General features: G+C 45.4%; 3 protein-coding genes across 4 annotated transcripts in view; 2 read left to right on the forward strand and 1 right to left on the reverse strand.

Moving 5' to 3' along the window:
* On the forward strand, nucleotides 1-6,281 carry d2hgdh (D-2-hydroxyglutarate dehydrogenase). Of its 2 annotated transcripts, none has more exons than XM_012835491.3 (10): nucleotides 1-244; nucleotides 532-864; nucleotides 1,075-1,132; nucleotides 2,106-2,245; nucleotides 2,871-3,064; nucleotides 3,450-3,618; nucleotides 3,970-4,113; nucleotides 4,287-4,429; nucleotides 4,695-4,860; nucleotides 5,212-6,281. In XM_012835491.3, the coding sequence occupies exons 2-10, from the start codon at nucleotides 534-536 to the stop codon at nucleotides 5,544-5,546; spliced, it is 1,680 nt and encodes a 559-aa protein (XP_012690945.2). In that variant the 5' UTR covers nucleotides 1-244; nucleotides 532-533; the 3' UTR covers nucleotides 5,547-6,281. The 2 variants fall into 2 exon arrangements, with proteins under 2 accessions (XP_012690945.2, XP_031415484.1); XM_031559624.2 differs by lacking the exon at nucleotides 1-244 and adding an exon at nucleotides 326-424.
* On the reverse strand, nucleotides 6,099-19,959 carry acvr1l (activin A receptor, type 1 like). The gene is made up of 10 exons (XM_012835492.3): nucleotides 19,795-19,959; nucleotides 17,309-17,388; nucleotides 15,343-15,588; nucleotides 14,307-14,518; nucleotides 13,574-13,673; nucleotides 11,756-11,902; nucleotides 10,418-10,693; nucleotides 9,783-9,980; nucleotides 8,878-9,008; nucleotides 6,099-8,459 (listed from the first exon to the last, which is right to left on the reverse strand). The coding sequence occupies exons 2-10, from the start codon at nucleotides 17,373-17,375 to the stop codon at nucleotides 8,325-8,327; spliced, it is 1,512 nt and encodes a 503-aa protein (XP_012690946.1). The 5' UTR covers nucleotides 17,376-17,388; nucleotides 19,795-19,959; the 3' UTR covers nucleotides 6,099-8,324.
* Nucleotides 19,960-22,055: 2,096 nt separating this feature from the next.
* The window catches only part of LOC105907201 (otolith matrix protein), an 11,222-nt gene continuing 8,025 nt past the window's right edge, over nucleotides 22,056-25,252 (forward strand). The window contains exons 1-5 of the mRNA XM_031560092.2: nucleotides 22,056-22,379; nucleotides 22,893-23,029; nucleotides 23,941-24,043; nucleotides 24,386-24,571; nucleotides 25,036-25,210. Coding sequence (XP_031415952.1) covers nucleotides 22,076-22,379; nucleotides 22,893-23,029; nucleotides 23,941-24,043; nucleotides 24,386-24,571; nucleotides 25,036-25,210 — 905 coding nt within the window. The 5' untranslated portion in view covers nucleotides 22,056-22,075. The remainder of the gene's footprint in view (nucleotides 22,380-22,892; nucleotides 23,030-23,940; nucleotides 24,044-24,385; nucleotides 24,572-25,035; nucleotides 25,211-25,252) is intronic.

Consider the following 25,252-nt stretch of genomic DNA (forward strand, 5'->3'; position numbering starts at 1 on the left):
CATATTTAAATTGTTGTTATTGTCGCTGGCTACACGCTGCAAAAATAATTGTAGGCTTTTGCAAGACTGTCATAAAAACGGTGACCGCTGCACTTGTTATACAAGATCCTCTAGTAAAGTAAACGCTTGTCAGGAAGAAAACAACCTTTTCCAGTTAACCCATGCTATCCCTGTTGTGGCTAGTTGTTTCCATGCTGACGAGGAAAACAGAACCTGTGAGAGCGCAGTCGAAGAGCTTTTAAAGGTGAACCAAGCATAAGCATCGCATCGCTGTTGACCGGCAAAAGTATAGTCAGATCATAGCACAGCTGTATTAGATAACCCTGTGATTACAGTCAGTGGCATCATGTCTCTGGTGACAAACTTTAGGAATCAATATGCCGCCTTCGCAATTAAATCCATAAAAAGTTACCACAGAAAGCAGGTAAACCTAAAGGGCTCCTAGTGCACCTGAAATATAGCATTCATAGTGTTGAACATGAAATTGTATCCGTATCACCAAAGTGATATCTTCACTCTCCATCTCCTCAGCAATGGCTACAATATTACACCGGTTCAACCGACTGCGTTTAAGGTACGCTTTCCAGTTGTCTTCACACGCAGTTTCCTCTACGACAGCAGCGGAAAGAGCAAAAGGAGACAGAGTTTTCTTGGGTTGTCAGACGCTATGTCGACAGCACCGAGGGATCAGTGGAGGCGCGGGAGAAGTGAGATGTCTCCCCAGCGCTGCTCCTCCTCGGCTCCCGTTCTCCTGCGTCACCGACGAAGATCTGGCCTTCTTCCGACAGCTGCTGCCTGGCCGGGCTATCACAGACCCCGATATGCTGGAGTCTAGCAATGTTGACTGGCTCAAGTCAGTACGCGGTGAGTTGGCATGGTGGTGTAGTGTTGGTCCTGAGGCTGTGTAAAGACTAGACTGGTGTCCTACTGGGTTCCTTTGATATGCCTTTGATCTTCAAGGCCACATCTGCAGGGCCATGCCCTATGCTAGAGAGTGTTAACCTAATCACTTTTGAATACTCTGTCTTTAGAGACTATGTATAGTTCAGTTATTCTTTGCCTTCCCTTTTGTAGGCAATAGTGAAGTACTGCTGAGACCCAGGACCACAGAGGAGGTGTCCCAGATTCTCAGGTCTGTGCCCTGTATGTTTAGAAGAGAACTCCTAATGCAATACCTGTGTGTACAAGGCACGATCATTCTTTTTAATCACTTCATGAATCAAGAGCGGATCTAGCCCACACATGGCTATCTGCTGTCATGAATCTTTACTGATTTGACACAAACATATTTTTTTTTACCTTTACCTCTATATATTTACCTACATGGCAGCTACTCCTTGGCAGTGTATAGTTCTGTGGCTAACTGTTACTTAACTGAGTTCGGAGTGCTGGCGTCACAGGTCTACCCTCCACTTCCTTGGCCATGAACCCTCCTGGACAGCTAAGGCTGCAGTGGTCCTGGGACAGGTGTCCTTTACTGACTCATCTGTTCTGTTGGCAGTACTCATTTGTAACCACTGCTAGTGTTAGTGTACCAGGAATGTACCTTGGCCATGAGCCCTCCTTGGTAGATATGGTCCCGGTATGGAGAAGATTCTTCTCTTACAGTAACACTATGGAGTTTCTGGAGCCGCCAGGTAGGGGGCTACTTTCTGCTGGACTATTCAGTAACTTATTTGCTGTCTTGCTTTGTCTTGTGTTGCACTTGCTTGATGTTTGACTGTGTTAGGAAAGTTGTTGGCAAGCTAGCCAACACAGCTATCACAATAACATTACAAAGAAGCCGACGCGAGAGCACTTATTACTAGCATCAATGTCCAAGCGTGTTATAACGAGATGTCTTGCTAGAGGCTAAACTTGCGAAACCTGTTAAAAATTGCTTACTTTGTTTACGACAAACTAGCGAGTCAACAACTTTCATAACACAGTCAAACATCAAGCAAGTGCAACACAAGACAAAGCAAGACAGCAAATAAGTTACTGAATAGTCCAGCAGAAAGTAGCCCCCTACCTGGCGGCTCCAGAAACTCCATAGTGTTACTTTAATATGCTGCTATGACGGCAGGAATAGTGTGTAACTGAAGTGTGACTGCCGGTTTGTCCAGGTACTGCAACGAGCGGAACCTTGCGGTGAGCCCACAGGGAGGGAACACGGGGCTGGTGGGCGGCAGCGTGCCGGTGTTTGACGAGATCATCCTTTCCACGGCGCTCATGAACCAGGTGCTGGCCTTCGACGGCGTCTCAGGTCAGTGGGGCAGACTCTTACTTTCTGTGGGGGAGGATGACCCCTTTACACACACAGACTACGGTAGCTGCGAAAGACTGGAACTGTGTTGTCCTGCACGCACATTTCAGGGATTTTAAGGCTGGATGTGTAAAGTACTCAAGGTTGCATCTGGTGTCTGTCACATCTTTCCACGTATTCCAAATATGTTTACTAACGGTCTTGCCTAAAAGTCAGTCGATCAATATTTAATTTAGGTTGTGGTGTGATTTTATTGCAACGTGGTTTGAGGAGAGGCATTATATTGATTTGGCATGAAGTTTGTATTTTAAGCTTTCAAGGTGGCACAGATGGTGCAGACTCTTATGCGCAGTAGATACGTTGAAAACTGTTTAGTTTTTGGCAGACTGTCTAGTCCAAACACTAAAACAACAACTTAAAAAAAAATCAAAACTGAGACCAATTTTGTGTTGATGGAGTTCTTTCAGGAAAAGCAACTCCTGTTCATTGAGCTGTTTGAAATTGCAGAGGTTGAGGTCAGCAGATTGTGAAGTTAAAAAAAAGAGCACAGCTGTCCCTCTCTTTGACTTCTGTAGGAGAGGTTTAAGGCCCTTGCTGTAGCCTCACTGTAATGGCTGTGCTGCAGGGATCCTGACGTGCCAGGCCGGCTGTGTGCTGGAGAGCCTGTCCCAGTTGCTGGAGGAGAGGGACTTCATCATGCCGCTGGACCTGGGCGCCAAGGGCAGCTGCCACATCGGAGGCAACGTGGCCACCAACGCTGGGGGTCTGCGCCTGCTGCGCTACGGCTCCCTGCGAGGGACAGTGCTTGGGCTGGAGGCGGTGTGTACACATGGGAGTCATGGGACGGCACAGTAGAGGCATGGCGCACACTGAACACAGTCACAAACACACACACACACACACACACATACTCACAGATAATGAATTACTCGGGTGAAACAGACAGACTTTCAGCCCACACCTGTGCCGTGTGTTAGTAGAATCTCTGTTGTTAGTCCACTGCATGTTGTTCTGTTCAACTGTGTGTCAATTTCAATCTGTTTGCTACTTGTAAAGCTACTGTATCAACTCTTTTGTATGCATCCAAGCAACCCCCCCCCCCCCCCCCATAAAGTCACACACACACACACACATTAAACTTAAACGTGACAGTGCTCTCTTTGGGTTCAGCCATGGAAGCTCAACAACTTGTTTGTGTGTTCAGGTTCTAGCCAGCGGGCAGGTCCTGAACTGCTTGGCCACTCTGAGGAAAGACAACACGGGCTACGACCTTAAGCAGCTGTTCATCGGCTCCGAGGGCACCTTAGGGGTCATCACAGCCGTGTCCATCCTCTGCCCTCGCAAACCTAGAGCTGTTAACGTGGCGTTCCTGGGTAGGTTAGAAAGATGGCCTATAGAAACCACAGCCTGAGTAGCACAAGGTCCAGGCTGAGACTTGTGTCTGAATAAGCTCACAGCAGTACCATATCATCAGTGCTGTCTTAGTCAGAATAATTACCTCTTAAAATATGTTAAGAATAACATGAACACAATCATACGATTAAGTTTGAAAGTTAGAAATGCCGTCATACTACATACATACATAAAGATACAATTATATAAAGTTCAATAAAAGCTAGTCTTTTCCATTAGAGGTCTAATTGTATTCACAATAGATTTCATTTTTGGGTGACTGTTTCTCAAGTCAGATTGGTATGTGATGCAGTAACTTTTTTGTCCTGCAGGGTGCTCCAGTTTCCAGAACTTGCTGGAGACGTTTCAGTGCTGCCGGGGCATGCTGGGAGAGATTCTGTCTGCCTTTGAGTTCTTAGACGCGTCCTGCATGGGCCTGCTTGAGAAGCACCTGAAGCTCACCAACCCCATCACAGGTCAGTCCTCACACAGGGGGAACAGGAACCAAATCAGAGCCATGGGGAATCTGTATGAGTTTGATAGGGGACCTGGTACTAAATCTGAGTCATGGGGAGTAAGTCTCTGAGACACCTAGGGGAACTGGAACTAAATCTGAGTCTTGAGTTCGGAGTGATGTTTCTCTGTGCAGAATGTCCCTTCTACATCGTCATAGAGACGGCCGGGTCCAACGCGGCGCACGATGAGGAGAAACTGCACAACTTCCTGGAGAAGGTGATGGCATCATCACTGGTGACTGATGGGACAGTTGCCACGGAGGATGCGAAAATTAAGGTTAATGTTCTGTCTAATACTCTCCTCACAACTCCCGACACGGCGACCTGACATGACCTTTTAGAGAGTAGTTACAGATGATGAATAAAAAATGAAAATATAGATAGAAGCTAGCATTACTTCTGGATCAAATCTGGCCTTGATATGACGCAGGTCTGCCAGATCTGTTCCTGGGACAGATGCCATTGGAGCTAACATTAGGGACTAATTAGTTCTCATTAAGCCATGAACACTGATGGTTTCTTTGTGATTGACTTGGGTTCAGGCTCTCTGGTCGTTGAGGGAAAGGGTGACCGAGGCCCTCACCCATGATGGATTCACCTACAAGTACGACATCTCGCTCCCCGTGGAGAAGATCTATCAGCTGGTCACCGACATGAGGCAGCACCTTGGAGACAGAGCCAAGAATGTTGTGGGATACGGACATGTCGGTAAGATGGGTTTCTTTTTTTAATTTTTAATTTTCTAAGGACTGATTTTCATATTTTTGATTCAACCACCAAACATAGCCCACTCTCAAAGGTTCATCTGCCGTTGGCTCTGAATAGTGAACGGATGATGCTTCTCCCTGGGCCTGAAGTTCACCTGTTCACTTTCTCATTAGATATCCAAGTTATTTTAAAAAGGTATTGTGACCACATGTTAGCAGTGGCAAATGGACTTTATGCAGGACCTTTCCAATAACTTAGTAGTATTCTGTGTGTCTTTTATCTCTCTGGAACTCTGTAAAAAAAGCGTCACCACAGTAGGTTTGTTTGACTGTATATGCTTTCCCCCACCAGGTGATGGTAACCTGCACCTGAACATCACCTCCCCCACCAAAGACCCGGCCCTGCTGGCGGCCATCGAGCCCTATGTGTACGAGTGGACGGCGGCTGTGCAGGGCAGCGTGAGCGCGGAGCATGGCCTGGGCCTGAAGAAGAGGAACTACATCTACTACAGTAAAACCCCCGAGGCTGTGGGTCTCATGGGAAACATCAAGGCCATGCTGGACCCGCGGGGCATCCTCAACCCCTACAAGACCCTCCCCGATGACCTCCGCCTCCCCTCAACCCCTACAAGACCCTCCCCGATGACCTCGGGGCATCCTCAACCCCTACAAGACCCTCCCCGATGACCTCCGCCTCCACTCAACCCCTACAAGACCCTCCCCGATGATCTCGGCCTCCCGTGACCCCTACAAGACCCTCCCCGATGACCTCGGCCTGCCCGTGACCCAGACGTCCAGGGAGTGAGGGCACTTCTAGGCCCGCTGCTGTACTCTATATGGTCAACCACAAATGCCTGGCCTCTGTCTGCTATTGGGACTATTTACAGCCACTTAAGATTTTTCGAGGCCAAGATGTGACAAACATTCATAATGAAGATGCAGATATATATACACACACACACACACACACACTTATGCTTTTCTAGTGAACTGATATGTAATAATTTATATATTAGAAAATGACCCTTATTGATTTGAATGTAATATGTTGACACATTATGTTGACAAAGAAATTATATGTATATCTATAATATATATATATTTAAATGAATACTGTAATGTGTGTTTTGATCATGTAAGGGCACCTGTATAGGACTGTGGACCCCAGCAATGTCTTCATTGAGCTTCAAAAGGCTAGACACTATAATTGAAGAATTAAAGAAAACAGTTTCAGACTTGTTAGGTGTCCTACATATTTATTGTTTGTTTTGTAGAAAGGCAACAGAGTTTGTGTATCGCATAACCCAACATTGGATTCATAACATGATTTCTTGTAAATGTAGTCGTTCTTCTGGCCAGCAAGTTCCATTTATGCACGGTGTTAAAATCCATTTGGGTAATAAACGATAATTATTTTGGTTACTGGTGTGGTGGAAAATGTTATGGCATTAAAACGAGACAAAATATTCGTTTTAACAAACACGTTTTTTTTAAAACATGTATAGAAATGTTTACATGTGGCTTAGGGAACTATTAATCTTTAAAAAAAAAAAAAAAAAAAACAAACAAAACTGTACATTCCAAATGTCTGACAGAAAGACATCCCTTTCAAATGATTATTATTGTTTTGAAGTGTTCTGAAGCACTAAGTCCTGTGTTTTGATCTCAGGGAAGGGTAACACCTGAGCCTGGGTCCTTCCTCTTTCCTAATCTGAGGCACTGGATCAGGCTCACCCCAGCCCAGCCCAGCCCAGCCCAGCCCACGGCCCACTTGGCCATTAGCCTCTCAGTCAGTCTCCACTGAACATGTGGACCATGACACACTCCATGGGGGTGATGGTGATGAATGCTGGGTAAGTGTCGCTTGCCCTTTCAGAGCTGATGAACTGTCTGACAATGGGGAAGAGAGAGAGAGGGAGAAGAGAGAGAGAGGCGCTCCTGGGCTCCCTGGACAAGGCCTACGTGAAGTGCCTTGAAACTATCCGTCGTCGTCAGTGTTTTACCGGTGTGTTCCACATTTAAAAAAAAAAACCAAAACAAAACAAAAAGAAACATGCATTGAACAGCATTTAAAAAGGTATGTGCCTCAGGGCAAATGTTTCTTCTTCTTGCTTTCCAAAGTTCTGTCTAATGTTTCCCTAGGCATCGCTACTCTGGTAACCTTGCATTCACAGTTCAAAAGGTTGTAGTGGTTTTCCTACTCCTGCACTAGAATTAGTCATCTTTAAAAGATCTATTCGCACAACAACACAAAAATGCCTGAACAAAGCGGTTCACCATGTCCTTACACTGCAGGACAAGCGCAGGATTCTTCCTCTTAACAGACCCCACTCAGCAACTACAACAAGCCCTCACTTCTTTTCTCTTTTTTTTAAAGCAAAATACATAAATATGCTCTTCCTATGTTCAGTGTTCAGTTCTCTAGGTGGTGAATATTATTACTATTATTATTATTTAATTATTATTATGAAGAAGGAGATTTGTCAGAACAGTAATACGATATCAAAAAGTCTGATTGAGCAGCAGTTGATTGTCGTCGGGAGAAAAGCGAAAAGAGCCCTCTCTGCTCATGTCAGCTTCTTTTGCACTCAGTGATGAAAGGAATGCTCAGCTGGAGCCAAGATGGTGGCAGGGTCGCTGCCAGTTTCCACACACTAAACCAGTCATACATGTCTCTTAAGGACACAGGACCTTTCATCAGTCAGTATTGGGAAGTTGGGGAGGGGGGGGGGACTGGTGTTGAAGAAAAAGTCGATCATGGTGAAGAGCCACGATCATCCTTACTTAAGACGGGCCATCGAGGCTGGGCTCAACAGTGATTGTGACGACCTTGTTATTTGGTAGAGTTAAAAAGTGCTGAGATGCTGCTTGAAAGTCATTTTTAAAGGGGGATGGGTTGGGGTTTAGGGCAGGTTTACATCGGCGTGATCACACAGCATGGCTTTACAGTGTCCTCAGGAGACTCTTCCGCCAGACTCCCACTCTGAAGATGGAAGCTGCTTCAGCAGCAGCAGCTTCATGCAGCAGCTGAGCGATGTGGAAACTGCCAGGGCAGGATCTCAACCGTTGGAGCAGATGGATGGAGGGAGGGAAAAGCCATCCCAGAATGGGGTGGGTGGAGGAAGAGACCAACAACACAAAGCTATAAAAAAAAATGAATCGGAGAAAATAAAAACAATAAAAAGTGTTCGGTTGCTCGAGGCGGTGTGAAAACCCAACTCCGTGTGAGCGTGAGCACTAGAGGGCGTCTGTGTGACGTGACGTGTTGCAGAAATGTAACCTCTAGCCTGCGGGAGGACGTAGTAAATGTAACTTTGATCTCCTAGTGCAGTCGATGCAGTGCTGGCAGGTGCAGTGCGGAGTGCAGACAGCTCTGCCCTAGCCCTGGTGATGGGGGGGGGTGGGGGGTGGGGGTGGGTAGCTGTGCTGCTCCACTCCAATCTGCTTAACCCAACTCTAATCTGCTCAGCAGTCCACCTTGCCCTTCTCCAGCGAGCTGTGGATTTTGTCCAGAGTCTTTTTGATACGCAGGGCAGTGAGGCGGGCAGACGGGTTCTGGTACCAGCACTCCTTCATCAGCTTCACCAGCGCAGACAGCGTCTGGGAGAGAGGGAGAGAAGGAAGAAGAAAGAAAGAGGAAAAAAAGAATGGCAGAAGCAAAGAATTAAGCTATAAGCAGTTACTGTATGAAATGTCCAAACTGTAAACCACTCAGTCACTGAGTTATTGAACTGCCTCATCGTCATCTATAGGCCAGTCCCTCATTTTTTAAAAGAATTTCTAAAAAAAATTAAAAAACAAAAATAATAAAATAATCTGTCTAATGTCAGTTGATATCATTCATTTGTTTTATATTTGGAGTTTAAAGAGAAACAGAAATCTCAATTTTTAGAAAATCACCACCACAAAAATCTGTCATTTTGATCACTAAATCACAAAAATAAAAAAAAAGATGGCTAAATCCTGGAGGAACTGGTAGATGCCTGGATAAGCGTGGCAGAGTGGAGTGAGGACTCACGGGGTCGGAGAACCAGCGGTTGGGGATGAAGGGCCTCTGCTGCTCCACACACACCACCTTCCGCATGTCGTCAAAGCTGGGGTCGTTAGCCACCAGGTCGTAGAAGGGAGGCTTGTAATCCTCCACAATACCTACAGGGTGAACCCAGGTGAGAGGGGGGGGGGGGGTAAGCTACTGGGAGAATGTGACATTGGACTTGCCTTCATATAGTCATTAAGGAATACTAACGGTGGTTGTCCTATGGGTAAGAATCAGTTGTTGCACAGAACTTTTAACTAGAAGTTGGTGGTAATCTCAGTACCCCCAAAAATAAAAACTGCCCACAATGAGACACATCTGTTTTATTTATTTTTTTAAACACTTCCACATATCCAACCTCAAGTGGGCTTCTGAAACTCAGCCATGACGCTAATGAGTGTGCCTTAAACAACTGGACTGCTCGTCATTCAGTCTCATGAAAATCTACATCCATGTATCACACTGATAATCACTGTGGAGTTGCTTAGCACTGACAAAATAAGTCACCGATCTCTGGATAAATTACTTAATTGTTATAGCTGATCTTTACACATACCCGCAACCATGAATGATTTCACAAACATAATTTACACTGATAAAAGATTTAAAAGGTGCTGTCTACAATTCTAATCAAATGCAGAGCGCTCCTCACGGTCTTCTAGCTGCCCATTCTATCTAAACTCTCTTAAGTGGCTGGGACAGTGTCCTACTCTATTCCAGCCAATCAACACATTGCTTCAGGAGCACAGAAACTAAAGGGGTGCAATTTGATTGGCGGGTTGAGCTCAAATATCAACAACAACAATCTCACCAGAATCGCAGACTGCACCTTTAAAAAGGGCCAAACATCACAACAGTGCTAAGTGTTCCTGCGCTGCGCTGCTCACCGTTGCTGATGGTGCGCCGCGCGATCTCCCACAGCACCAGCCCAAAGGCCCAGATGTCCACCCTCTTGTAGGCGTCGAAGCAGTCCGTCTGGATGGACTCGTCCAGCACCTCGGGGGCCATGTAGCGCTTGGTGCCCACTTTAGGGTTATTACCCACATCCAGCTGATTGTCTGTTTGGGAGTGGGTGACTGCCAGCCCTGCAGACACAGGAGGGGAACAGGAGAGGGGGGGGGGACATTCAGTCTAGACTCGGGTAATGTCTGTTCATGGCCGCCCCTGCTTTTGGGTAAAACTACAGCTTCAGCTTCCTTCCTTCCTTCCAGTTGTGAAGACATACGTTTTGATTTAAAAAAGGTTGAATCAAATGAATTTTCAAACGCATCAAACAATACTTCCTACGTACGTCTACACACATTTAATGAAATGTTTTTATCCGGCTCATGATGGGGAATACACAGTTATACAATCTTTTACTGAAAAAAAACCTGCTGAAAATGCTTCATTTCCTGGTCTCTCGAGCCCCATTACGGATATGCATGTAACTATCTGTTAGAAAGAGACAACTGTGTCCCAGGAGGACGTGTCTGAGCAGGACGGGAGTGAAAACGGACAGAGTAAGACGTGTGTCCCTCACCCAGGTCGGCGATGCAGCAGCGTAGGTCCTTCCTGACCAGGATGTTCTTGCTTTTGAGGTCGCGGTGGGCGATGGCCGGCTTGCCCTCGGTGCCGAAGATCTCGGTGTGCAGGTGCACCAGGCCGCTGGCCACCGACGCCGCCATGTTCAGCCCGTCGGCCATCTCCACGGCAACGCGGCCCAAGTAGTCGTACAGCGAGCCGTTCTCGTGGTAGTGCGTGATGAGCCAGAGCTGTGTGCTTGAGTTCCGTGACGTCATGTCCGACGCCATGAAGCCTGCGAACACAAAGTATGCAGAAAGTAACTACAAGAGAAATGACACAAGATCCACAGGAGGACTGCTGCCTTTCTGTTGTGCCTTCAGAACAACATTAGTATAAGCCTAGATCCATTCGATATGAAACGTGCCCACAGAAAACACATATGTAACTAACTACAATAAAATACCACAAGATCCGCACAAATACTGGAAATGTTATTCATTTATGCCGTCAGAATTACATTACTATAAAGTTCAATAAGTTCAATTTGATATGAAGCTTGCCACAATGATAAAAGTATTCTAAAGAAGGCGAATAGTATTGTAGAAGGGTTAGTCTAATGCATGTGTGTGTAATAAGAGGCCGAGTTTGCAAGGACAAAGGTCATAAAAGCATTTTTTTTTTTACTTTCTGTACATTACTAAGGAAATGGAAATGTAGCCACAGTAAGCAAACGCGATAAAGTGCCACAGTATCCACAGGAATACTGGAAATGCTTTCACACTTTGCCACAGTATCCACAGGAATACTGGAAATGCTTTCACACTTTTTTTATGGCTTCAGGATTACATTGCTGTGTAGTCTAGAACCATTTTTATTTGACTGAGAACAAGAAACATATTCTGTAGGTTTAATTACTACCCATCAGTAACAACTGAACAACAATATCCAACAGAAGACCGATATCCGACATCCATCATCAAACCGAACATTCTAAACTCCCACAGCAGGACGCGCCTGTCAGCTTGAGCTGATAAAAGCCAAGCCCTCCCCTCAGCCCTCCCCTCCCACTGGGCCTGGAACCAAGATTTATAAAGTCATAACACTAATGCCAACCGTTCATCTCTCCCTGAGCAAAATCTCATTTGTGAACCTGGGGGTAAAATTGAACACAAACTCAGCCAACAAAGGGACAGTAGAGTTATTCAATTTGAGCTTTCTTCTGAATGGCGCATGACAGGACTGTGTTGTATAATCTGTAAAGTCTCTAAAGGTAGTTGTTCGTGTGCACACAGTCTGAATAAAATACGACTTGTTCTCTGAAGTTCTCTCATGTGGGCATAAATACCAGGCTCACCTAAGATGTTCTCGTGACGCAGCAGGACGGTGTTGTAGATCTCCGTCTCTCGGAACCAGGACTTCTCGTCGCGGGAGGAGAAGATCTTCACGGCCACGTTCTCCCCCTGCCACTGGCCCCGCCACACCTCACCATACCGCCCTTTACCTGGGAGACAAGTTTCCAAAACAAACAATACATCACACACACTGATGGAGCATTCGCCGAATTTCTTCATGTTTGAGCCTTCAAAACCCTATCAGAACTGTATGAGAAAAGAACTATGGCAACATGGGACCGGTCACAGAAAAGAACCATGAATAACCATGGCAACATGGGACCGGTCACAGAAAAGAACCATGAATAACCATAACCAAGTCATGTACTCTAATTCCTTCACTTTTCAGACTATGAGCAACTGAAGGCAAAAACAGAAAACTATAAAACAGAACCATACAAGATTTGTGCTCTCAATGTGTTTAACGTTCCTGTTTGAATAAGGCACCATCAGTACCAAGGCAATTACTTTAATTCCAATGGCATTGCAAGTTCATTAAAAAAAAATATATGTCTGCCCTGTACCGCTACCACTGAAGATAACCAAGTCTACTAAATGAAATGTGTGAAGAGCAAAGGCCGAGACACAGCTTCTGTGTTATTACTACTGGTATAAAAAAACCTAATTACTCCTATAAAACTCAAATCCACTCAGAGCGAAATTAGCAACGAACTAGCGAGGAACAAGACCATGCATTACAGGCTGAGGCAGTGCTTTTAAAGAATGACCATTAAACTGTAAAAAAAAGCTCATCATAATTATTTAGGCTTAAGCACCTTACCTCTTTTATTCTCCATAGTAGCTGTGTGATAAACTCAGAGCTTTTTACTTTAATAAAATAAAAAAAGCTGTAGGCAATAAAAGTACATTTTGCTAACGTCTGCCAGACTCCGGTCATTCTAGGTGAACTCCTGCACTTCAATGTGTTGAGCAATCTAGAAATAACTGGCAAGCAGGAACACCCTTAAATTAGAAAAGTTTCGGGGGGCACTGTGGCGCAAGCAGTAGCCCCGACCACATTCGGGCTTGACGCCCATGGAGGACATGGGTTCGAATCCGGCCCGATGTCATTTCTCCTGTCCACTCCCCAGCTCTCCTCCCTCTCATTTCCTGTCCCACTCTTCACTGCACTATCGATTAAAGGCACAAAAAGCCCAAAAATAAATCTTAAAAAAATTTGAAAAGTTCTTGATTTGTTAATATCATTGGCCTGTTATCAAATTCTAGCTGCAGATGGCAAAGCCTAGAAGATTTTTTTTCTCCCCCCAATAGCACTGCGCACTAAGGTGTTATCCATCCGATCATAAAGACAGCTTGGCTTAAAGGTGGAGTCCGCATTTCTGGTGAAAGGTTGTTGATATTTGAGCTAAACAGCCAATCAAATGACACCCTCCCTTCCATGGTCCTGAAGCAATATGCTAACTGGCTGGGATTGTTTATGACTCGGTTTGAGCCTCTATGTTTGTTCCCGTTTACAGAGCTCTGGCAACACGACAAACACAAGGGTTTTCTGAGACGGACAGCTGGAGGACTATGACTCGCAACTCACCGAGTTTGCCAAAGAGTACTAAATCAGAATCACGGACTGCACCAGATACAAAAACATGGCTTTCTAGCTTCACACATAGTACTCAAACATGGCTTGCAGCAGGTCTATCATAAACATAAACTGGCACTCTGAGATGAAGGGGAATGTAGAGGAGTGCGCTATAAATGAAATTAATTATTATTATAACATCTGTATAGCGGTCTGGTGACTCCAAGGCCTGCCTGGTGCTTACCCACACACTCCACCAGGCTGATTTGCCGCGCCACCGTCCTCTGAACCAGGAAAGGCAGGCCGGAGCCACTGCCTGACGTGCACGAGTGGTCCAGCAGATCCTGTGTCAGGAAACAAACACAACCAGTCACACACACACACACACACACACACACACACACACACACACACACACACACACACACACACACACACACACAGGCAAAGACTCCCAGCATTTAGCACCTACAAACAAGCACTTCAAAGTGGGCACCACTAAGAGATCTATGTAGCAGTATTGTGAATACAGTGCATCACAGTAGTTGTATGACGGTCTATAGCTAAAGTCAGTGAGGACATCCTAGCTGCTGAGAGTCAACTTGAAAATCAGTTCACAGATATAACCATGCTGAAATTGGAGCAATAAACTCCACCGTGTTATGTCATAAACCCAAACCCTCATAAACCTCAAAATAATTAAAATTCACCATCTGAACCGTGCTATAAAACATGTCATATCCCACCATTACTGATCACAGTACTTTAGGCCTGGGTTATGTTATCAGTAACAGTAACAGACAGAAATAACCCTGGAGAAATGGATCCATGAACTTCTCCTTCTTAGGCCTCTTCCCAAACATCGTAATAGCTACATCTTCAGGTGTGAGGCGAGTCCAGGCCTGAACCTCCCTAGAGCATCCACACAGGTTCTGCGCTCTGTGTTCAGGTGCTTGATAAAGCGTGCAGTGTCATACCGCCAGCGTGCTGTCTCCCACGTTCGTGGCGATGAGGCCGTCGATGGCGCCCTGCTCGGGGTCGTACTCGCGCAGCCTCTCCAGACGGCCGCGGTGCATCCGCCGGCACACTACCACAGCCAGCAGCGAGAGCAGCGTCAGCACGCCCACCGGCCCCAGCACCAACAGCACCAGCGTCTCCATGCAGTAGCGCACCGGCTCCGCCTCGGGAGCTACGGAAAAACACAGCAGGGACACACACAACAACAGATTTTTAAAGTTGCTTTAAAAAGGTGCAGTCGGCGATTCTGAGTCAATACAGTTTTTTGTCAAATTCAGATAACTGATCCTCAGTGTCCCCTAGCTGTCTGTTTTGTTTGTGCGCTCAAAAACAACAGTGTTAATACACAGTCATGACTTTGCAACTGGGAAACAATTAAAGCAGCCATACCGAATTCCAGCAAATCAACATGTTACCACAGGAGCAGAGAGGGGACGAGTGTAATTTGATTGGCTGTTGAGCTCAAATATCAGCAACATTTAGCCAGAATTGCGTAATGTCCCTTTTAGGGAAAAATAAACACCACCACGGTATATGACTGACATTAACATAGCCATAGCATAGGCCAAATACAGTCAATATTGATCATGACAGTAATATGGTTTTAGAAGGCAAGCCAAGTGCTGCCAAGAGTAAAATGTCACATGACCTTTGGTGGAAAAGCAGACAAATTCTAAGTGATACAATGTACCATGTCCCTAACTCATTTATACAGTGATTTATATGTACATACGTATCTGTACGTGTCTTGGTGTGTGTGTGTGTGTGTGTGTGTGTGTGTGTGTGTGTGTGTGTGTAAGTGTGCACATGCTTGAGTGCGAGTGTGAGTGTGAGTGTGTGTATATATATGGTTGAGTGTGAGTATGTAAGGGTGGGTGAGTGTCCACATTTCTGTGAGTCTATGTGTTTGTCTGTTTGTGTATGTGTCTGTATGCGAGAGCGAGAGTGTGTGTGTGTGTGTGTGTGTGTGTGTGTTGGTGTGTGTGTTGCTCGTACCCGTGGGCAGCTGACTGAGCAGGGCCTCGCTGCTGGTGTTGGCGTTGCACATGGGCAGGGCGCAGCACTCCACCACATAGTTGCTGGCAGTCTGGCAGGTCATGCGAGACGTGTCGTGCCCCCGCAGGCAGCCGCGGGTGAAGGTGGGCACCGGGCCGCCCAACGTCACGGATGTGTAGCACTGGTCCCCGTGACACAGCTCCACCATGCAGTTGCTGCCCTCACAAGCGCACTCAATGACACCATCTAGACACACACACACAACCAGACAGACACACACATGTTCATAAATAACATACAAATACATACACATACGCACACAACCAATCACATGTGTTAATGCCCCCCACACACACACACACACACACACACACACACACACACACACACACACACACACACACACACACACACCCCAACACGCACAGGAAGACACCAATCAGACCCAACTCAATTAGCTGTGCAGTTAGGAGCGAGTAAAAAAGAACTTATTCAGCGATGCCGGGGCACTGCTTCCTGCTGCTCGACATGTGGGCCTGGGGTCTGAAGATCACTCAAGCCTCCAGAGGTCGCCCGCAGACAGACACCAGCAGTGCTTAACATAAACAGCAGGCTTCTAAACTGCAGCTATCGATTAAGCCGTGTAATTCCCTGGGAGATGCATGACCCTGTTTAAAATGGAGCGCTGCGTGGGGGGGGGGGCGAAGCTGAGGAAGCGCCATCCAGGGCTCTGGCTCCACCGCACTCACACCGAGAAAGAATGGACGCGTCTCTTCAAAGGGGCCCGGAGGACAATGAGATTTGTGGAGAAAGCAGATGATCGTCGCTGATAAGGCTCTTGCAATAACGTTTGATTTGGAGAATTATGCCTGCTAGCCTGCTTGGAGCACAGGCGTCTGGTGTGGGGTGGGGGGGGGGTCGAGAAGATCGTGAGAGACAGACGGAGGGAAGGAGATGGGGACAGATTGAGGAGGGAGAGATAGAGGGGAGAGGGAGATATAGGGATAGAGGGGAGAGGGAGATAGAGGGGAGGGGGAGAGAGAGAGCTAGAGGGGAGAGGGAGAGAGATAGAGGGGAGCTAGAGAGGAGAGGGAGAGAGATCTATAGAGGGGAGATGGAGAGAGAGAGATAGAGGGGAGAGAGATAGAGGGGAGATGGAGGGAGAGAGATAAAGGGGAGATGGAGAGAGAGAGAGATAGAGGGGAGCTAGAGAGGAGAGGGAGCGAGATATATAGAGGGGAGATGGAGAGAGAGAGAGACAGAGGGGAGAGAGATAGAGGGGAGATGGAGGGAGAGAGATAAAGGGGAGATGGAGAGAGAGAGATAAAGGGGAGATGGAGAGAGAGAGAGATAGAGGGGAGCTAGAGAGGAGAGGGAGCGAGATATATAGAGGGGAGATGGAGAGAGAGAGAGATAGAGGGGAGAGAGATAGAGGGGAGATGGAGGGAGAGAGATAAAGGGGAGATGGAGAGAGAGAGATAAAGGGGAGATGGAGAGAGAGAGAGATAGAGGGGAGCTAGAGAGGAGAGGGAGAGAGATATATAGAGGGGAGATGGAGAGAGAGAGATAGAGGGGAGATGGAGAGAGAGAGATAAAGGGGAGATGGAGAGAGAGAGAGAGAGAGATAGGGGAGAGGGAGAGTGAGAGAGGAGAGGGGGAGCTAGAGAGGAGAGGGAGAGAAATAGATAGGGAGATGGAGAGAGAGAGAGAGAGAGAGATAGAGGGGAGATGGAGAGAGATAGAGGGGAGAGGGGTGAGTTAGAAGGATGGGGGGTGGAGAGAGAGAGAAAGAGAGAGAGGGAAGGAGAGAGAGATAGACAGTGGGTGAAGGAAAGAAAGACAGAGAGAGAGGGAAGGAGAGCGAGATAGAGAGAGGAGGGTGAGAGAGATGGGGAGAGATAAAGAGAGAGAGAGAGAGAGAGAGAGAGAGAAATTGAATTAGTGGTGCTCTGGGCTCTCTCTTTACCTTCCGCTGATGTCTGCACGATCTTCAGCAGCATGAACAGAAGGACTTGGGCGCTGCAATGACCCATTTGCTTCACCGCACTGGTAATGAGAAAAACACTACAGTTAGAGGACAAACAAAAAAAGAACACACACACACAGACACACACACACTGATGCACACTCTCACACACACACACACACACACACACACACTCACGCCACAAGCTTAAAAGGTACGGTCACGTCCATAATCAGTCATCTAGGTGACAGAATTACATTCAGAATCACAGAGTTCCAGAGCCACATTCCCCCTCCTGTCTGTGTCTGCAGTCCTGCCTTGTCTTTCTCTGGTGCTCAAACCCCAACACTCATTTTTGGAGGGGAGAGAGATGGGCATGTGTGTGCCACCGTGCAAGAGAGGGCCGTTTCCGTGGCAACAGGGGAGAAAAAGCAAGGCCTGCTGCTAAATGACATCAAAGCGAGCTGCGGAACTGCGTGGTGCATTACGAGAAGACAGACACAAGAAAAGAAAAAAGAAAAGAAAAAGAAAAAAAAAAGAGAAAAGGGCTGCCTTTACAGTTCTTTTTCCCCCGGATATTCAAATACCGTTTTCCCACGGAGTGATGGGGGGGGGACGACTCAAGCCAAGCTCCTCTCAATGCTGCATGTGTCTGCAGTCTGCACGCAATTCATCATGGCACACACACTCCTCAGCCACGGGAGGAGGAGAGAAGACACTGCTCTAGTTTAGGAATGTCTGGATGCCGGCACATCCGACTGAGAGGAATGAGGAAGAGTAAAATGCCCAATCTAACACAACCACTGAATAAGCTCTGAAGAATATACATCCCAGCCTTTCACTGCCTTATAAACATAGACATAAAATCTCATTCACATTCACGTTCAAACAATAGGTTTTGGGTATTCTGATTATACTTCTTGTGTCGCCACGAGACAATTGAGGAGATGAACATTTCGACAGGGACCGGGGAGCCTGTCCAGCAATACTGCAATCTGTGTAAAAGCTGCAGAATCTGCATTACGTGTACAAATGTGATTCATGTTTTTGAGTGGATAGTTGAGGTCATCCTAGCTCAAAAGATTAGGCCTACATTAGATGAAATAAGGCCTTCGTCGGCAATACACAAACTGCTCATGAGCCTAATGCTATCTAAGACAAGGTCTTGAGGTCTTTCAGATGCACGTTCTGCATCCCAATACTGTTAACTCTGACACAGTGTGCCATCGTTCTGCATCGCTGCTACAGCTGCAGGTTTGGAACTTTGCTTCTGAAGAACTCACTGTTGGCAGCGGTTAAACGGTAAAAAGCCTTTCCCTGCTCATGATTTGATACGTTGTACAGTTGTGTAACTGTCCATTTACAAATGCCAATAGACAAAAGACGTTTTAGCAGCTGCCTTTACATATGGCACAAAGGAAATACCACGTTGGGTATAACTGATTAGACCGTAGTGTCTTACTATCGGTTCCCTATGAGAACATCACGAATGAACCAAATTAATTCTCACGGTTTTGTTAAAGACATGACATAGGTGTACATTTAAAGTATCACACGTGACATATTGCATATGCTATTAACGTGTATGCTATTAACGTGTAATAGCATACACATTTGAAAACCTACAACTTTTGTTTTGTTTGACTGTTTGCAAAAGTGGACAATCTTCCCAACTCCGTGTTCACGACGAGAACTTTTGATGTAGTCTACATGCATGTGGGTAAAGAAAATAATTTGTTTCACCCAGACAGTCAGAGAAAGTAGCCCAGACTACTGCCAGCGTGTAACCTTATATTCATTAACAGCAGCAACTATGGATCTGACACTTCGGTTGCCAAAACAGGCTAGCCAACAAACATTAGTTCAGCTATTCGCAGTTTCAGCAATCACAATACATAGCTAGCTGGCCAAGAACAGTGCAAATAGAAGGACATATGGCGTCTATTTCCAGTGTTGTCCTAAGGAAGTTAGCAAGCCTGGAAACACTCGTCTTCTTATTAATATCATATGTTAACATAGCAACAAAGCTAAATTTGCAGCTCGTTATCTATGGTAACTTCCTCCGTCCATACCAGACCATTATACTAGCATACAGCTAATGTTGATCAGCTAACTAGCTTGCAATTCAACATGAAGCATCCTATGTAAGCAGCTATGCTACCTAAACTGACATTCCCTTCTTCTTTAAGAATGAATGCAAATTAATTGGCATGTGCTATGGATACAATTTGACTGAGTGTAATGATTTAACGATAGAGAAACTGTTTACATTTATTATTGAGTCAGGTTATCTATTTGTGTCCTCTACAGATAGCTAGGTAGTTTAGAATAACTGGTTGCTGCCTATCCTATCTAACATTAGCTGACTTAGACAGCCAACGTTTGTTATGAGCTAATGTTAGCTAACACGCTAGCTTATAGATTACTACCGCTAACACAGGACGTAAGAAGCCTACTTCTACGGTAAAGGCGAGTATGCATCTTACCTCTGCTAAAAATAGCGATGCATTTCTTGTTGAAAACTACTTATTTGGTTCAAACCCCTCCATAAATTTGGAGTTTAATGTCAGCTACGTTCTGATGAAAGGATAGCTACTCTCCGACCACCACCTCCCACAGATACTTTCCTTGCTTGGAAGTGGCATTGAAGTGACGTCATTATAAACAATTCTACGGAGGAATGCATTGTGGGGTACATTTAGTCCTCCTAAACTAAACCACTCAATTTTGTGCTAAAAAGGAAAATAATCAAGAAAAAAAAACACTCAAAGAATAACAGTGAACAATAAATAAATCACTACGGTTTCAAATGTAAAGAAACAGAATTCAGTGCAATGAATTTAATTGAGATCATGATATTTTGCATTGTGTTAGAAATTGTATAAAACACATTCTTACTACTACTTCTACTATTAATAATAGCAGCAGCAGCAGCAGCAGCAACAACAACAACAACAACAAGAAGAAGAAGAAGAAGAAGAAGAAGGGAATAGCAACAACAAAAATAGCCTACATATTTAAAGTAGCTTACATTACCAAACATTTAGGAGAGGTTAATCACATTCTTCACATAGCACTCCAATAATATACTAAACCATTATTTATATTCTTTTCCCACATTACATTGCATGCATGGACAGTGTGTGTGTGTGTGTGTGTTGTGTGTGAGAGAGACAGAGGGTGTGTGTCTGTTGACACGTGCTTCAATCAGAATGCTTTCAGAGTTGATGAAAGTTTCAGAGAAGGGAATTTGATCTCTTTTTTATGTCTTGGTTAATGGGCCTCTCTTCTTGCTTTGTCTGCAGGCCTGTTTATAATCACCAGTTTGATGCCTAGAGAGCATCTCAAAAGACTGGTATCCTGTTGGGTGCATCAGGTGAAATTATAATCATGCACAGCACATAAAACAATAAAAAAAAAAGCAAAGCAAAAACAAAAAAAAAAACCTGACACTATTCAACGTCTCAGTGTTGAAACAACCCCTCACTACCAAAGCACACAAAGCTTATTGGTATTTTACTTTACAGCACCCAGGGAACCATTGGTATTTCCACCTCCCCAGAGACTTTTTGGCAGAAATAATTTAAGGGAAGTTTAAGTGCCCTTGCCAAGGAGGCCGTGTCCTGACGGTTTTTGTTTTAAAATAGCATGTTGATTAATGAGCATGTCATATTTCCTATATGTGGAGAGGGGAGAAGTGAAGGCGGGCCGCGGTGCAGAAGGGCATGCAGATAAGCCTCTGTGGACCGTGTGTGTGTGTGTGTCTGTGTGTGTGTGTGTGCGTGTGCGTGTGCGTGTGCGTGTGCGTGTGTGTGTGTGTGTGCGTGTGTGTGTGTGTGTGTGTGTGTGTGTGTGTGTGTGTGTGTGTGTGTGTGTGTGTGTGTGTGTGTGCGTGTAGTGGATATTAGCCTTCAGACAGTCCTCAGGTGCACTCTGCAACCGCACAGATACCCCAACCCAAGGCACAACACTTACAGTAGACTCCTACCCCTTCATAGCCAGCCACTGGTTGACATTAAAACTTACAGTAGTCTTTCCCCCGCTGTGCAATTTATTGAAAGTCATTGTTTTATGTGATCCTATCATATCACATTGTGTTAGGCAACTGTATTAATTATATTTGCACAGGAGTGAATAATCATTCCGTGTAGTCATTCACTACACTGCTTCATTGCATCGTCCTTCAATTTATGCATTTAATGAAGAGAGCACCTTCAGTTATTCTGCAGTAAATAATATTATCTTGAAATCATGAAACACAGAGAACCATACATTTTGATTGAACATACCCTTACATAATCATATAGCTATCCTGTTTTAGAAAGTAATCCGATTAGCCCAACACATACACATCTAAGTGTATTCCCAATAGTGTGTCCCATGTTGTACAGGACCAGGGAAACTATATATATATATGAGGAAATGCCATTAAGAACTGTATGGATTTTGTCTTTGAGGTTTTCTTCAGCTGGGTGATAGAACAATGGTCTGCTGTTGCAGGCCCCGGTCCCTATCTCGAGTCAAAGCGAGGACTGTTCTGAACCTGTGCGAGATTTAATCTCCTGCCGCACTGGCGAGCATCCACAGTGAGGTATTGTTTCAGACTTAATTATAAAGCTCTGAAATGATCTGACCTGGTTGGTGCCAGGTTAGGCTGAGTGTGTAGAACCTGCATGCCATCCCGTCTCGGTGGATAATTGAAGGAAATGCTAGACGGCATCTGATGTAGTGAAAATGATCTACTCGTGTTGGAGCTGAGAAAAAAATATGAGATGTAGGAGTAAGAAGAAGAATAGATTGAATGGAAAGTTTTGGTTCCGTCAGACAACCCCTCTCTGTGTTGGGTGGTGTGTGTGTGTGTGTGTGTGTGTGTGTTGGGTGGTTATAAGAAGGGGGCAACATGAGCTGTTGACTTTTTTTTCTAATTCTTATGCACCACTCGCCTCTTTTGAGCTACGAAGCATTTGGAAGGAAACCTTCCCCATGGACAACATGCACCCTTCTGCCAGGCATTTTGCCGTCGCCTTCCTCCTGCTTGGACTAGTGTGTGTCTCCAGCCAGAATAACATCAGTAAGACTCTCTCTTAATTATTTAAAGGTGTTGGGACATCACATCAACTAATGGCAGCTAATGGATTGTGTGGGTTATTGTTGCGTGTCAAAGTCTCTCATTCCAACACATCAGCAGGCACACTGTTTCCAGTGAATGATTTAGTCAGTAAACAAGAGCAACATTAGCAAAGCTAATTATACTGCACAGACGAAATTCAATATTTGTTATTCCAGTCCTTTTAATCAATCACCCATGTGCTGCATATATGCTGGTCTTTGTGTTTAGATTTGTGTAATCAGACCTGAATATTAAAAAATCTGTGGTATCAGACTGTGGTATGATGAAGTCTTAGCCTGAAAGGACATTGGTTGTTTATGTCATTTCAGCAAAGAAAAACAAACAAACAAAAAAAACCACCATAACATTCTTTTGACACAATGGCCATTTTTATTTTTTTTATTTGCAAGACAACTTTGTGATAATAGTCTTTGGCTGAGGTGTTATTGCCCCTTTTCTCTGTGTCTGTCTCAGTCACCTGGTGCACAGTAACAGAGGCAGAGGAGCAGAAATGTCTGGATATGGCCGGGAATGCCACAGCCAGGAACCTCCGTGGAAAGCTACAGTGCATCAGGGGCCTGAGTCCCACCGACTGTATGCTGAAAATCAAGGTCAGTGGAAATGAACATTTACATTTAGTCATTTAGCAGACGCTTTTATCCAAAGCGACTTACATATGTGCGACTTACAATGTATACACATTTTTACATTTACACTGATGGCACACTGCACATCAGGAGCAATTAGGGGTTCAGTGTCTTGCTCAAGGACGCTTCAACAGGGAATCGAAACTAGTAACCTTCTGATTACTAAACGACTTCTCTACCCACTGTACCACTGTCCCACTGTCGCCCCATGAATGAAGAACTGGAATCATGGAATTGTGGAATCATGGATCAACAGTATCGGTTCCGGAATCTAATATAAAAACCAACAAGGAAAAATAATCTGCTTTGACAGACTAGACTTCTGGACACTTGCCTCAGACACCGAGAGCAGGGCACTGTCAGAGAGGATTTGGCACTAATTTAGATTTCCCTCTTTCTCTTAATAAAAGCATTGACTTTATATAAAGACATTGCAAAGCATGCAGTCCATTCATCAGTGAAATAAGTAAATAAACAAATACCAAGAATAATTTAATCAATTTAAATACTTTCTAACTTATGATCAAATAGAGCTGTTTCAGTGAAACTCAGGTCAGGTTTTAAAAGTTAGAGGGCAACATGTCTATAGACTCTCCTTATTCTATGCTGCCATTCATATTAAGGGAGAAATGCATTACTTGTTGTGTCAAACAAAAACAACAGCATGCATAATAGGGACACTGTTTGCCCCCTCATCTTTAAAGTCGAAGGGCATTTTTGTGGGTCTTTTTGCCCCGAGTGCTGCCTGATATTTGGCCGTGGTGCAGGGGTGGCTTGTCTTAACTGTTTGTTCTGGTCAGGATGGATCAGCGGACGCGGCCTGATATGTGGCCGTGGTGCAGGGGTGGCTTATCTTAACTGTTTGTTCTGGTCAGGATGGATCAGCGGACGCGGCCTCCATGTACCCTGATGAGATCTACACCGCTGGGTTTTGCTACGGACTCGAACTGGCAGCTGGCGAGTCTTTCAATGGAGAGGGTAAGTTCTGGCTGTTTTGCTGCTCTTGCCAAACTATTTTCTTTTTTTTTTTCTCAAACTCTTGAAACAGTAATGGGCAGGGTGTCATCACATGCGATTGGTCTGGATTAGGGAATTCAGAGTGGTAACAGCAGACTTGCGAGAGGGTTTTTTTGTTGTGGACATACAGTGTGATCAAAATCTGATTTACAGCAATTTGGGATTGGGTCAATTAGTAACGTAACAGTAAAATCACGGCAGTTAAAGAAGTTGTTTTGTTCTGATAACCTACCGATTTATGTTCCATAACATACATCTTGCTACAATCCCCCCCAACCCCCTCCCGCTCTCCTCGCCCCTCAGATGGCATAAACTACTACGTGGTTGCCCTGGCGAGGCGCTCCTCCAGTGACCTGTCTCTGCTGGAGATGCACGAGCGCAGCTCCTGCCACCCTGGCATACGCACCACGGTGGGCTGGACCGTGCCCATCGGCTTCCTGGTCAACACCTCACAGATCAGCGTGGACGAGCAGTGCAACTTTCCCCATGGTGAGAGACGGCGGGAAGGGGACGGACAGCAGGATATGGCAGTCTCTTTTAACCCTCCTGTGTGATTTGTCTTACTTTGTTGTCTGATCAGGTCCCATAGTTTGTTCAGTGAATAGAAAAATGTGATTTGCTCTTTGTTTTGTGTGGCTTTAATTTAAGGCTTTCAATGCCACAATTTGTAAAGCATTTCCGTTGGCCATAAGAAAGTACAATGATTTTGCAAGTTCATCCGATCATCAGTCTAAATGGATCCAGTCACAGAGCTGTGCTACCTATACTACTTTTTCACCATTCCGTGGTCAGCCTCTCTCCTCCTCTTTCTTTTAATCCACTTTTAGTCTACATAGAGCCAATAACAGGTCTAAGCTTCCTAAATTACCTGGCTTGTCTTTCCTTGGACACCCTCTCCCTCTCTTTCTCTCTCCAACTTAGTTCTTCTTATTCTCTCCATCCTCCCTCATCAGCGGTGGGGGATTTCTTCGGGTACAGCTGTGTCCCGGGAGTGAAGGATCTGCAGCACGACCCCAAGGGGAACAACCCCAAGAACTTGTGCGAGGCCTGCATCGGGGACGAGAACGACCGGCACATCTGCGTCAACAACCCCCGGGAACGCCACTATGGGGAAGCTGGGGCGCTCAGGTAGGCCAAGTGGAAAACAGCCCATCTCGCAGGGGGCTCTCA

Source organism: Clupea harengus, chromosome 22 (assembly GCF_900700415.2).
Source record: "Clupea harengus chromosome 22, Ch_v2.0.2, whole genome shotgun sequence".
Lineage (NCBI taxonomy): Eukaryota > Metazoa > Chordata > Actinopteri > Clupeiformes > Clupeidae > Clupea > Clupea harengus.